Below are 12906 nucleotides of genomic sequence, written 5' to 3' on the forward strand. Positions count from 1 at the left end.
ATTTTTATTATCTCAAAACATATTAGAGGAATTCTGGCTCTCCATATAACTGGGTATTCTGTGCATATCGGGGGTAGATGATCGAGAAATGGGGTGTAGGGCTCCCATTCCATCTACAGAGTATTACATATAATTGTTGCATATCATTAAAACGAATGTTGATATATAGAAGAAAAAACTCATTTTTATAGAAATGATACCTGAAAAATCTTCATGCCGTCAAGCTCATTTCGGTAGAAATCTAATTGTCTAGCCGGGGTCTCGTCATAACATTTTTGGACATTCCATCTGTGTTATTTTCAAAATTTAGTACCAAAATAATAACTACAATTATATTTACTACGTTAAAAAATATAATACCTGCATCCTAGTGGAATTTGTCCGTCTAATTGTAAATTCACGCATAGTCTTGGCTTCAAATGCAGTCTCTCCCATGCCCATACTTGCAGTAAGCTGAGACACCCTTTAAAGTTATTATTTTCATGAATGTAATTTTGGACATCTCTCTATATAGGTACGTCAAAACCGTACTACCCCACGATAACGCACCACACGTGTCCAAGTCCCCGATAAGTGGTAACCATCTAGCATTTTCACAACATTTCAAGTTATCAAAATAAACTAATTCAATAGGCATAATTGTAAATACTGATAAATATGATATCTGACATGCACTTTATCTTTACTCGAATCTGGAAATGATATTAAACCAATCATATGCATAATGTATGCACGTGCATGTTGCTCAATCAATATTGGTGGCACATCAAAAGGCAACGGCCCCGATGCAAAACCGCACACCCTTATCCTTACATAATGCCTATCGATGCTCGAATTGAGGCTTCAAGTTATGTTCAATCCAATTATGTGCATCTAATGATAAAGACTTGATTTTCTCTCTACAATGTTCATACACTAATGTATCGGTTGCACACCCAGCTTGCCATAAAAGATTTTACAAATTAATCTCACCGTGCTTTTTCCTAAAATTATCTCTTATATGCCTTAAACAATATCAATGGTGATGTGGTGCATCAAAACCCTCATGTAATGCCCTTATAATTCCTTTCATCCTATCCGAGATGAAAGTAATTAATCTGGGCGCACGGACACTAGGAATCCATTTGTATATAAGTTCAAAGAACCACTTCCAACTAGAAATATCCTCTACCTCCACAACTGCAAATGCTAGAGGAAATAAACCGTCATTTGCATCTACACCGGTCGCCACAAGAAGCACACCTTTGTACTTGCCATATAGATGCGTACCGTCAATGCTCAATAACGGACGACAAAAAGTGAAGTCTTTAATAGCAGGACCAAATGCCCAAAATACTCGAGTGAACCTCTCAATCCCCGGTGCAATCTCTTCAGACAATATTTCATATTCAATACCCGGATTATTTCGCTTGATAGCTTCAAGATACTGTGGAAGTAATTCATAAGATTTTTCCCAATCTCCAAATATTTTAGATAACGCTTTCCTCCTTACATCATATGTCTTATATTTAGATATCTTAATGCCCCGCATATCATATATCATTTGAAATATCTGACCTGCATTTAGATCAAGTTCAGCTCTAACTTCAGACATAATTAGCTTACATATATAAGAGGAAGATGCAGAATGATCATCGACATCCATCGACGAATTGTAACATGTATGAAGCCTATAATATCTAGATATTACAAATTACCCATTTAATGATTTCCTCACAGCGACATTTAGCAACCAAGGACATTTCCTGTATCTCTCATCTTGCTCATTTGCATGCTCTACTTCATTCTTCTCTTTGAAATAACATTTTACATAGTAGTTGGTTGCATTAGTTTTTACAGGCTTGAATTTGACCCGATTTTTAATAGACCATTCTCAGACCGCAAAGATCAGTGCTTCCTTGTTCTCGAATAGGTCCCCTTTTTTAAAAGTGAAGTCCTCAGGTCGTTGTAAATTTAGACCAACATCAACAAATTCAGCTTGCGAAGTATTTATCCAATCTTCATTATGTAACTCGTCGGGCAACGGATCTTCAGCTTCCACATAATCATTGTTAACATTAAATTGTTCCATCCAACGAGAATCATCATTGATTCCAACTGTCACATGCATGCTATCAATTTGTACGCCTTCTTCTTCAATATTTTCCGAGTCATCATTTACTTCTTCTACAATTGATCCGGCCGGTAGATCACCCGTAACATAGCCCGATACGTCATTAAATATAGTAATTGACGTCCCATCAAGAGAATGCCCACTTAAATGTTGTAGTTGAAACCACGGCTTTTGACTTGGAGATGTCATAAAACCACTCGACTCATTGTCTAAGTCCAGCATCCGAGAAAACTCTCCTTGAGGTCGTGAAACTTGGGCAAATTCTTGAATCAGATACTTCTCAATGAACAACTCAACTGACACTTGCTTCTCCACTGATTGTTTCATGTCATTCAATTCCTCATCGTCGGTAATTCGCCACAGCAATAGTTCTACTATCATTTATCGGACAATTGAAGAACACTTTAATTACATACCATGCTTTATTAATTTTCACAACTTTGTGTATTTCATTCATCATTCCATCAAAATTGAAGGACTTAGATAGCATAAACATTTTCCTAGAACCTCCCTCATACATCGGCATACTATTCAATTCGACGCCAAGGCTCCCATTGAAGAAGCAAATAATGGGTATAGAGTTTGCCATCGAAACTGAAAATCAACAGTCCATCATATGTTAATAATCTATTGTAACTGAAAATATTAATCTTAATTTAAAATCAAATTTAAAACCCTAATCTTAACTACAAAGCAAATAATGGCTAAATTCTCTAATCCCAAATCACGTTATTCATGTCTAAACCCTAATCATGGTTAAACCCTAATCCCAAATCTCAACTGAATCCTAATCCCAAATCTTAAATCTCAACTAGAACCCTAATCCCAACTAAATACATTCTCAAATCCCAACTAAAACCCTAATCCCAACTAAATCTCAACTAGAACCCTAATCCCAACTAAATACATTCTCAAATCCCAACTAAAACCCTAATCCCAACTGAACCGAACCCTAATTCCCTAATCTCAAAATACATTCTCAAATCCCAACTAAAACCCTAATCCCAACTGAACCGAACCCTAATTCCCTAATCTCAACCTTATTACCAAATCTCAATTAAATTCATTCCCAAATCTCAATCATAATCCCAAATCTTAACTAAAAAGGAAATTTCATGGCTAAACAAAATTAACAACAAAAAAACACCATTACCTTGGTCGGTGGCGGTGGTCAGAGCTTGCTTGGTCGGTGGCGACGGTGGTCGGAGCGTGCTTGGTCGGCGGCGGGGGTCGGCGGCGTCGAGACAGAAATGGGGTTGAGGAGTTTGACGGGTGAAAGAAATGGGGTTGAATGGGTTTGGGTGAAAGAAATGTGGTTGAGGAGTCACGGGTGAAAAATAAGGGAATCCATTGCACGAGATTGCTTGTCCCGTGCAATTCAAAGCAGGGTCGAAATACACGGGACTAGCAGCCCCGTGTATTTCGTTAAATTTCCCCGCCAGCAAAACCGACCCTTTTCAAAAGAAAAAAGGTCGGTTTTGCTGAATAATTTCATAAATGGTCGATTTTGCTGATAAAAATGATAAAAAGGTTGATTTTGAAAATTTGTCCATCTTTCTTTTTTGGTCAATGAATTTTTTTTATTTCATTGCCAAGTATAGCGTTATGTACATAGCTCTAATCAAGCATCCCTGATCATACGGATACCCATTCATAAATTATTAAATTATCATCATAAAATTCCTAGCACGAAGTATCTATCCAACACTTATATCTATCAGGCACATAAGAATGTAAAATAGTCGTAAGAACACCTTGTTTAATTCTCTTGACAACAACAACAAAACAAACCTCTTCCCTATGCAATCGTCGATTCATCTCACTCCAAATTTCGTAAATTATTGCAACTAAACAAGCCCTCTCTATTCTTTTGTCAAAAGAGTTTCCTCTCAATTGTAAAAATCAATCTATCATATATCCCTAATCACAACTTTGAAATCTCAACCTCAGATAATCCATCACCAGATTCCAAATATCATTAGAAAAAGAACAAGAGAAAAAATGTGTGGATGATCTTCAAATCCACCATTACAGAGAGCTTGACAGTTACTTTGTACCATGCTAAATCTCACCATCCTGTTCTGCGTAAAAAGTATTTTGTTGAAAAACTGATCAAGCAATAAAGCAATGTTTAGGGAATGCAATGACCCCCAAATAGTTTGGTACTAATTGACTACTGAAAAGTCTACTAGTATTGCGCTATAGATCATAGCTTTACGAAGATTACTAGCAGCACTTGACCATTGTAGTTTATCAAATGACCACTCTAAACATTTGAAGCATATCTCTACAAAGTGATGAAATAATCTTACTTTTAACAATTATTTTCAAGTCCAAGCATTCCAGTTCTTCAATGAACACTCTAAATAGTATATGTTCTCAAACAATAATGATTAACCCATTTTATCCACATAATATCTTTAAATGGATTGACCATAGCAATTTAAGAGTAGAAGCTTTACTCCATAATGAGCTGAATAAACACCAAGTCCTTCTTGTTTTAAATTCTTGCAAATCATCTCCCACACAACAAAGAACATGTTATAGCCATCATGTGATCCACCCTATAGAACCGCCTACATAGGTCATCCACCATCTTGGGAACTTTCTTTGGTGTAACATAAGAGAAAGACTAGTATAGTTGTCTACCTAAAAGCACACTTCTAACTAGTTACAATTTACCAGAATAAGAGAGTCTCGTAGCTTTCCATCCTTGAATCTTGCTCGTAATCTTCATGACAAACTCCTGAAGATCATGTCAAGGTTTTAAATATCGGTTATCAGAATTATATCGAACGACCACAATTCATATCAGATCCTGGTTATCGATGATATATTGGGGATAAGTAGTGAAAATCGGAGTGTCATGTCGGATAGTGAGTATATATAATATAATGTAAAATATAATCTAAGCACATTTTATGAAATATAAATATACTAAAATATAAATAACACATGTTTAGGATCACTACCTAGCCAAACATTAATTAAATAGTGAAACAAATAACCCATTCTCACTGCAGAATTAAGACGAACAAGTTAGGGTCAAACTCACAACAATTCAAAATTGCCCTTTTTTCTCCTTTGGTCCTAATCTCTTCAATCTATTCAATCAAACTCTATAGTTGGCAACAAATTGAAGTAATTAACTTCATGAAAAGAAAAATACATTAGAGAAGAAGTCATAAAAGAAATCATTGTACCTATTTCGAGGGTCAAGTTTGGAGAATTTTTTGAGGGTTTGAAAGATTTTTCGGTTATCGAGAGAGCTTTAAGAGACTTAGGCTATTAAGCTTTGAGAGAGTCTTCAGTGGTCGAGAGAGTCCTTGAAGGTCGAACTCTGAGGAACTTAGGGTTGTTTGAACGCCTTCGAGAGAGGTACATAAGGTTATCAAATGATTAAATCGGAAGTGGTTTCAATTTAATTTAGCGGATATCGGGTTCGGGTATGAAAAATAAGGATTTTGTGACCCAAAACCCAACCAATAATTGGGATAGTTTTTTTTGACAAAATCAATTAATAACCACCCCTATAAAGACCGACCGCTTTATCAGTTTTTTTTTAATATATCAGATGAAATTGGTGAAAAACGATAACCGGTTATCCTTCCACAAAAATTGTATCGACAGCGGTCCAAACATGATTTATCGATGATATATCGATAAACTTGGCCGATTTTTAAAACACTAGACCATGTATTAATAATCTCTTGGTCACCATAGGAATCCCTAAATATTTCATAGGTAAATTTCCTTCAACATTCCTCAATTCCTCCATTAGACTCCGTTTAGTATTATAATCAACACCCTCAAAAACTACAAAACATTTAGAAAGGTTTGCCACCAACCTAGATGTCCTACTAAATAAAAGTCTAGACATTGATGAAGTAACCTCATAGAACTACTATTTCTCCTACCAAACAAAATGAGATCATCAACAAGTATGAGATGATTGAACCCCAATCTAGAACACTTAGGGTGATAATGAAAATCCTTATCATTCTGCAGTGTATCCGACAATCTTGTAAGATATTTCATGCTAAGAACAAAATGGTATGAGGGCAGGTGTCGCGCCTCTGATATTGAATTGTTTTTTTAAACCTCAGTATTACGCGACACAGTGCAGCCAGTCATCAATTTCGATAATGAATTTCAAGGCAGTGATCTTATATTCAAACTCTTTCAAACAATAACATATTCATCAATTCTAGTGCATAATATTTCTCTTCTACAATTCATAAAATTTACTACTATTTCGATACCCCATACATAGCTTGGTTCTCATAAAGCATATCTACAATAAAAAATACAACTAAAACATTCTAACTTGTCAATCGCATATAGATACAAACCAAAAGATTGGGCTTTACTCTTAGCCTAATCTAGCAAAAATCCCCTCTTCAAAAAGCTAATCTTCACACGTGCACTTTTTATTCTCGACTTTCTTCTGAGAAAGGTAGTAATGAATAGGTTGAGTATGATGACTCAATGAGTAATCCAACTACTACCTCACTTCCAGACTTAAAGAAAATAATGTCATACATGTTAATAATGTAAAAAAATATTTGAGGTTGGAAGGTACCATGGTCCATAGTAACATACAATTTAAGAAATTAAAAATGAAAATCCCATAAGAGCAACTAATACTATTTAACATGACACACATTAAGAATTTGCAGTTTGGCAATTAAACTTAATCAGTAAGGAGTATGTATTAGATTCACAGTGATTCACATAACATATTACCTTTTCCAGTGAACAAGTTTCACAATTGTTCTTATGTTCTACCATCTAGACAAGGGTTTAGTAATCCTTAATTGTGTTACCCAATAGGTGGAATAATATTACAGTATAGTAATGCTTCAGTAATCCTCATGAGTCCAGTAATCTCCACATATGTCTCAAGAGGATCTAGTAAAACTTCCTTGAACGTCTCCAAGCAGTTAGTAAAATACAATCTGAGCGTCTTTAAGTGGTTTAGTAAAACTCATGGCTTCAGTAATCTTCACTTGGCCGAGGTTTCACAGGCAATATAACCACACGTGGGTCCAGTAACAATAATAGTAATACCTAATGACTAGAGGTTTTGTTTTAGTATTATGTATTCAACTTCGATCTTTACAGTTGTATGTAGTCAACAAAGATCTCTTTAGAGTTTTATTTTTTTAACACATCCACTTCTTATTCACATTTGGTATAGTACGACTACAATATTTATGTACCTCGACTTGTGTGTCCACAACATTTCCTCTGACAGTGTATGCTAGGTTCAATAATCTCCAACTATCAATGGATTTTATTTGTCTAGTTGCATTCTTTTACTTATTTATTTATTATATCTTCATTAAGTCATCTAATACTATGTGTATGTGTTTAAGGCACTGTAATAAATAGCGGTAAATAGCCCCGCAATAGCGGCGTTAATAGCGTTAGCGGTCCCTTCCCGCGACGCTATCGGCCTCTACGCTATCGCGCAATAGTGGTGACATATTGTGGAATATGTCTGTTCGCAAAAGCGGCCAATAGTGTGTCATAACGGTAAATAGTGAGCGATTGCATTCGAAATTTGCTTTTTGACTGCTATTTAAAAGCGGTTTGAGGCTTATTTTTTTAAAATTAAACTCAACCATTGACCATTGCATTCCACCGTCTCCTGTGATTTTCAGCATACTCCCATCACCTCTCATAGCCTCTGGCACCTACCTTGATACTTCCTCTCACCTCCTTCATCGTGAGCTCCTCTTATGGCAGTTCTGTCATCGCTAAGCTCTTCTTCTCGAAGATGACGACTTTTTGATTCCTCCAGTCATCTTCGGTATTACGTGATGGTTACATGTCTATTTCATGTTTAGGATCTCTTTAAATCATCCAATATGTATTTTTAGATTTCTTAGATTTTTTTTAATTTTTTTTAGTATTTATACATATCTAAATTAGACAGCTATTTGACTTTGCGCTTTTTACCGCTATTTTGCCACAATAGCCCGAAATAGCCTTAGCGATGCCTCACCGCTACGCGACCAATAACATTGGACATAAACACATTTCTTAAGTAAATACTATTTCTAATTCTTTTAGGACATAGACTTCTCTTGTCCCCACATATATCTGTACATGAATGGAATACTAATAAATACAGTAAAAATCACCGACATGCGATTGAAAATATAAATGGCGTTTATAGGGTGAAGAGATAAGTGTAAGATTACTAGTTCTATTCTTAACAGAAAGAAAATGTCATGCTAATGCATGATTGCATGTATAATTCATGACACTGTAGTTAAGTAATGTAATATTCATTCTCATAGAAACTAATGGAAATTATTGCATTGACTCGTAGTCTAAAAAGAGAGTAAAATAATCATGCTCCGAATTGTCCTATAAACTTGATCCTATTTCAAAGTATAAACTATTCCTACATGATTTAACCGGTTGCACAAAGTAACTCTAGAAATTAAGAAGGGAGTGGACTACTTAGTTCGATCTACAGTTGCAGCTTGAACCTTTTCTCTTCCGGTTCTCCTTCGGTTCTCTCAGTTCTAGTAAACTCTTTATTTTCAACTCTACATACATTCCCCACTAGCTATATTTATACATATAGATATGGTTATGAATCAAAGCTCTGTCCATGAAGTCCCACACGCTGGAGTTATTATCTAGTCTGGCATGCTAATAGTCTATTTTTGATTAGGGTTTTATTTTTGATTTTGGGTTTTGGGTATCGGGTTTTGGGTTTTGGGTTAGGCTTTTTTTTTTTTGGTTCGGGTTTTTGGGAGCGCCCAGCTCAAAATTTGGGTCGGGAAAAGTGGGGCGGGCCGCTTAAGCGGCCCGCTTATCCCTGGGCGGCCGCCTAGGCGCTCCCAGCGCCTAGACGTGGCCGCTCAGGGCTAGGCGACACGCTCTGGGCACCGCCTCCGCCTAGGCGGGCGCCTAGGCGGCCGCCCAGAGCGTGTTTTACAACACTGCTAATAGACACCTGTACGATATTGGATCGGTATTTTGACAACAAATCCTTCCCTTGTGTCTTACAAGGAGACACATGCTTAGTTAAGACGCGTGATGCTACCCTCCTAAGTTTTAACCTTTGATGTCTTATGGGAGATAGCTACTTTCCCATCTTATTTTCATTTTATTCATTCATTTATTTAAGTTACTAGCAAATGTCTTTTATTATTTCATAATTTTACAATTAGTATACTGTATTACATTTTGTAAGTTGATACAAAGTCTTACTCTCTCTACTTTGTTATTATATGTCAATCTAGTATTTCACATGTGTAATTTGATACATTCTTAGTTATATGATCTTATTTGTACCTGATAGCAGTTATGATTCTTTAGTATATTAAACAACGGATCACCTTGTCTCAGCCCTCTCTTTCAAGGAAAGAATCAATGTAAGAAGCCATTGCAAGAAAATGGAATACTTAGAACTGCTAACACAACTCATAATCCATCCAACCACACTTGAAGGAAAACCCAGACAGACAAGTATATCTTCGGTCCAAACCCTTACACCTTCCCTCCTCTCCTCCGCCTCCACTAATGGTCTACTCCACATCCTCCCTTTTATCTTCTCTCCACCTTGTCATGCTCCACCTCCACCATCTCCTCCACCTTTAGGATTTCTCCAAACGCTAACCCCTTCCCTCCCCTCCTTCCTCTCCACCAATGGCCCCCTCCACCTTTCTTCTCATCTACCCTCCTCCCGTTTCACCTCCCTCACCTCCTTCCTATCCTCCTCTTTCCTCTCCTCCTCTCTCTCTCCATTCTCGCCGCCGACCTCCTTCCCTCCTCTCCCACTACCAACCCATCACCACCCCCTCGCTCCCGCTCTCCCCTTTCGTTCCTCCTCCTCTCTCTCTCCATTCTCGCCGCCGACCTCCTTCCCTCCTTGCACATTTTTTTGCCGTCCTGCCCTCCGTTCCATCCTTTCCTCCTTCCTAAAACACACTGAGGATCATGGCCAATAACTTCGCAGTTGTTACCCAACTAAGGTTTAAACTCATTTATGATTTTTTGAGTACTTTTCTAGCCAATAGGACCTTTGGTAATAACTGAATCAGGTAAGAGTGCAGGCATATCAACTTCAACAAGGACCCTAGCATAAGATGACCTTTGCTTAGTTGCTGTCAAATTATCAGTTGCAATAGGTCTTTTCATGAAAGTAACCACTCTACTAATCCCCTTCACATGCCAAAAATGTAATCGAAGACCAGGAAGCTGAATCCACATTGGATAAGTAGTAACCTTGAATTTCTCAATCGAACAATTTTTCACTGTAGACCCAAACTGAGTTTTTATTATCAAAATCGACCGATTTTTTTTTTAATTACCAAAATCGACCTGTTTTATGCCACGTAAGCATAATCTCATTTCCTAATTAGTCGGGGTTGCCAACCCCGACTGTTTAGGAGTTGTTAAACCCCAATTAGAAGCCTTAAACCTGATTTAATTAGGGTTTAACAACTCCTAAACAGTCGGGGTTGGCAACCCCGACTAATTAGGAAATGGGATTACACTTACGTGGCTTAAAACGGATCGATTTTGGTAATTAAAAAAAATTCGGTCGATTTTGGTAATAAAAAATCGGTTTGGGTCTACAGTGAAAAATTCTTCTTTCTCAATCTCATCTGAGTTTGCCTCAAGTACAATGGCCTAACACCAAAGAACCAAGGCAGTCTTAATTATTAAGTCTATCAAGAAAATGCCTGGCTTAATTAAAGCAGATTTAAGTACTAGCATTGATCTTTCAAAGCTTCTCAACATATGATTCCATGGCCTTGAATCGAACATTCAAGCCCACCACATGACCAGTTAGTGCAAATTCCCATTGAGCTTCTCTCTCAATCCACTCAGAACTCAATAAACAAGCTTGATCACTTCTTTTGTTGTTCAGGAATCGTAGGTTCTACTTTCTCATCAGAAATAATATCAGAGGCATCACCTTCCCCATTCTCCTTATCCCCATTCACTCCACCATTTTTTTCCAGATTCATCAATTGGACTTGAGAATTGAACATTAACCCTCTCCTCCATTTCAACATCCTCGGCCCAATATCTACTTCTAACAGAATGAGAAGGTAAAGAACTCAAACCTAAAGCATCCCAGATCTAGAATTACTTTGATTAGCACCATCTACATGATTACTAGCATTCGGATTTGTAATACACTCCATAATTCTTGAAGAACGAAGAACATCACCCATCGACAACATTTTACGAGCCCCAACAGGTCCCGTGCTCACCATCAAAATTAGCTAGAAGGGCCAACACCATCCTCCACAACTTGCTCAGAGGGAGATGAAATTGCCCTAAGCTCAGCCCTTGTAATTGATTTCACTTGCTCCCGACCAGAAGCCCTCTTCTTCTTCACCATAAACTCGGCGGTGGCGTACATTAGCAAAGGGGAAATCGCCTGCTAAAATGCGCAATCAGACCACCCTTAGTACAAAGAGATCTTTGACAGCTTGTACTACAACCAACCGTCTTGACTAAAAGTAGGGTGACTAAGGTATTTTAAGATTTCTTCCATGCTTGTTTATTTTTATATTATAATTATCAATGGAAGTGTCTAGACGGCATTTCAAACAAAGTCTTCTATTTCTAAAACCTAACCTACATTGTTCTTGGTTGCTTTGCAATAATTACTGGGGGGAAAAAAGGGGGAAAAACCATCTGATCATGTTTCAAAACCGGAAGATTTTTAACCTACTGTGGATTTGAGTCTGATTTTTTGGTTGATTTGTTCTCCATACTCCAATACTCTAATAAATATGACATCTCATAGGAGGATTAGAAAAGAAGGGTTAATGCTGTTAAAATGGATGTGTTTTTGCAATATTGCTCCTCTCTTGGAATGCCCATAACCCCTTGGCTTGTGATGAATCTCCAGCAAAAATCGAAACTTAATGCAGAATTTGAAACCACACAAACTATGAAGTTCTTGCGTTTATCCTCTAAAATTTATTTGATTTTGGGTATGTACATTAGGACATGGTGGAAGTGATTTACAAAAGATGTTAATTATGATGGGTAAAACTAAAATTCCCTTTCTTAAAGTGTGATAAAATTATAGAAGTATGAGGATTGAGCCCATCTAGAATCAGTAGTACGTCACTTTGACTTCCATTGAGGGGTTTAATCTGCAAGTAAAACTAAAATTCCCTTTCTTAAAGTGTGATAAAATTAAAGAAGTATGAGGACACAGCACATCTAGAATCAGCAGTACGTCACTTTGACTTCCATTCAGGGGTTTAATCTGCAATAATGGGTAGAAATCAAAAGTGGGATTTTTTTACTTTTCACTTGCACTGCATGATTGCCCTTGTTAGAGATTGTTAGCAAAAGATTGATTGCACTTCGCAAAATGTTAATTATGATTAGTAAAACTAGAACTCCCTTTTTTAAAGCGTTAATTAATGTATTATGAGGATTGAGCACATCTAGAACCAGAGGTAAGGCACTTGATTTCCATTGAGGGGTTTAATCTGCAACAATGGATTGAACTCAAAAGAGAGATTTTGATAATTCTTGTGCAATACTGCCTGATTGTCCTTGTTGGAAATTGTTAACAAAAGATTGAATACTGACTTCTTATATACAGAACGAACCATATGTTTATAAAAGTTACACATTGGAAGTAACTAAGTGTAATATGAATAGTGTTCAGTTTCATACATGGACACTTTTAGATTTTTACATAATATCTTGGTGATCTTATAGCCATCTTTCGAAACTTTGGAAATTTGTAATATCTCTCATAAACAACTTCATTTATTCTCAGGTGCCAC

The 12906-nt window shown here is 36.9% G+C and overlaps 1 protein-coding gene across 1 annotated transcript; it reads right to left on the bottom strand.

Annotated features, from left to right (window-relative positions):
- Positions 1016–1645, bottom strand: LOC109835309 (protein FAR1-RELATED SEQUENCE 5-like). The gene has a single exon (XM_020403291.1). It carries the CDS (start codon positions 1643–1645, stop codon positions 1016–1018), a length of 630 nt encoding a protein of 209 aa, XP_020258880.1.

This window comes from Asparagus officinalis, chromosome 3 (assembly GCF_001876935.1).
Source record: "Asparagus officinalis chromosome 3, Aspof.V1, whole genome shotgun sequence".
In the NCBI taxonomy this organism is placed as follows: Eukaryota; Viridiplantae; Streptophyta; class Magnoliopsida; order Asparagales; family Asparagaceae; genus Asparagus; species Asparagus officinalis.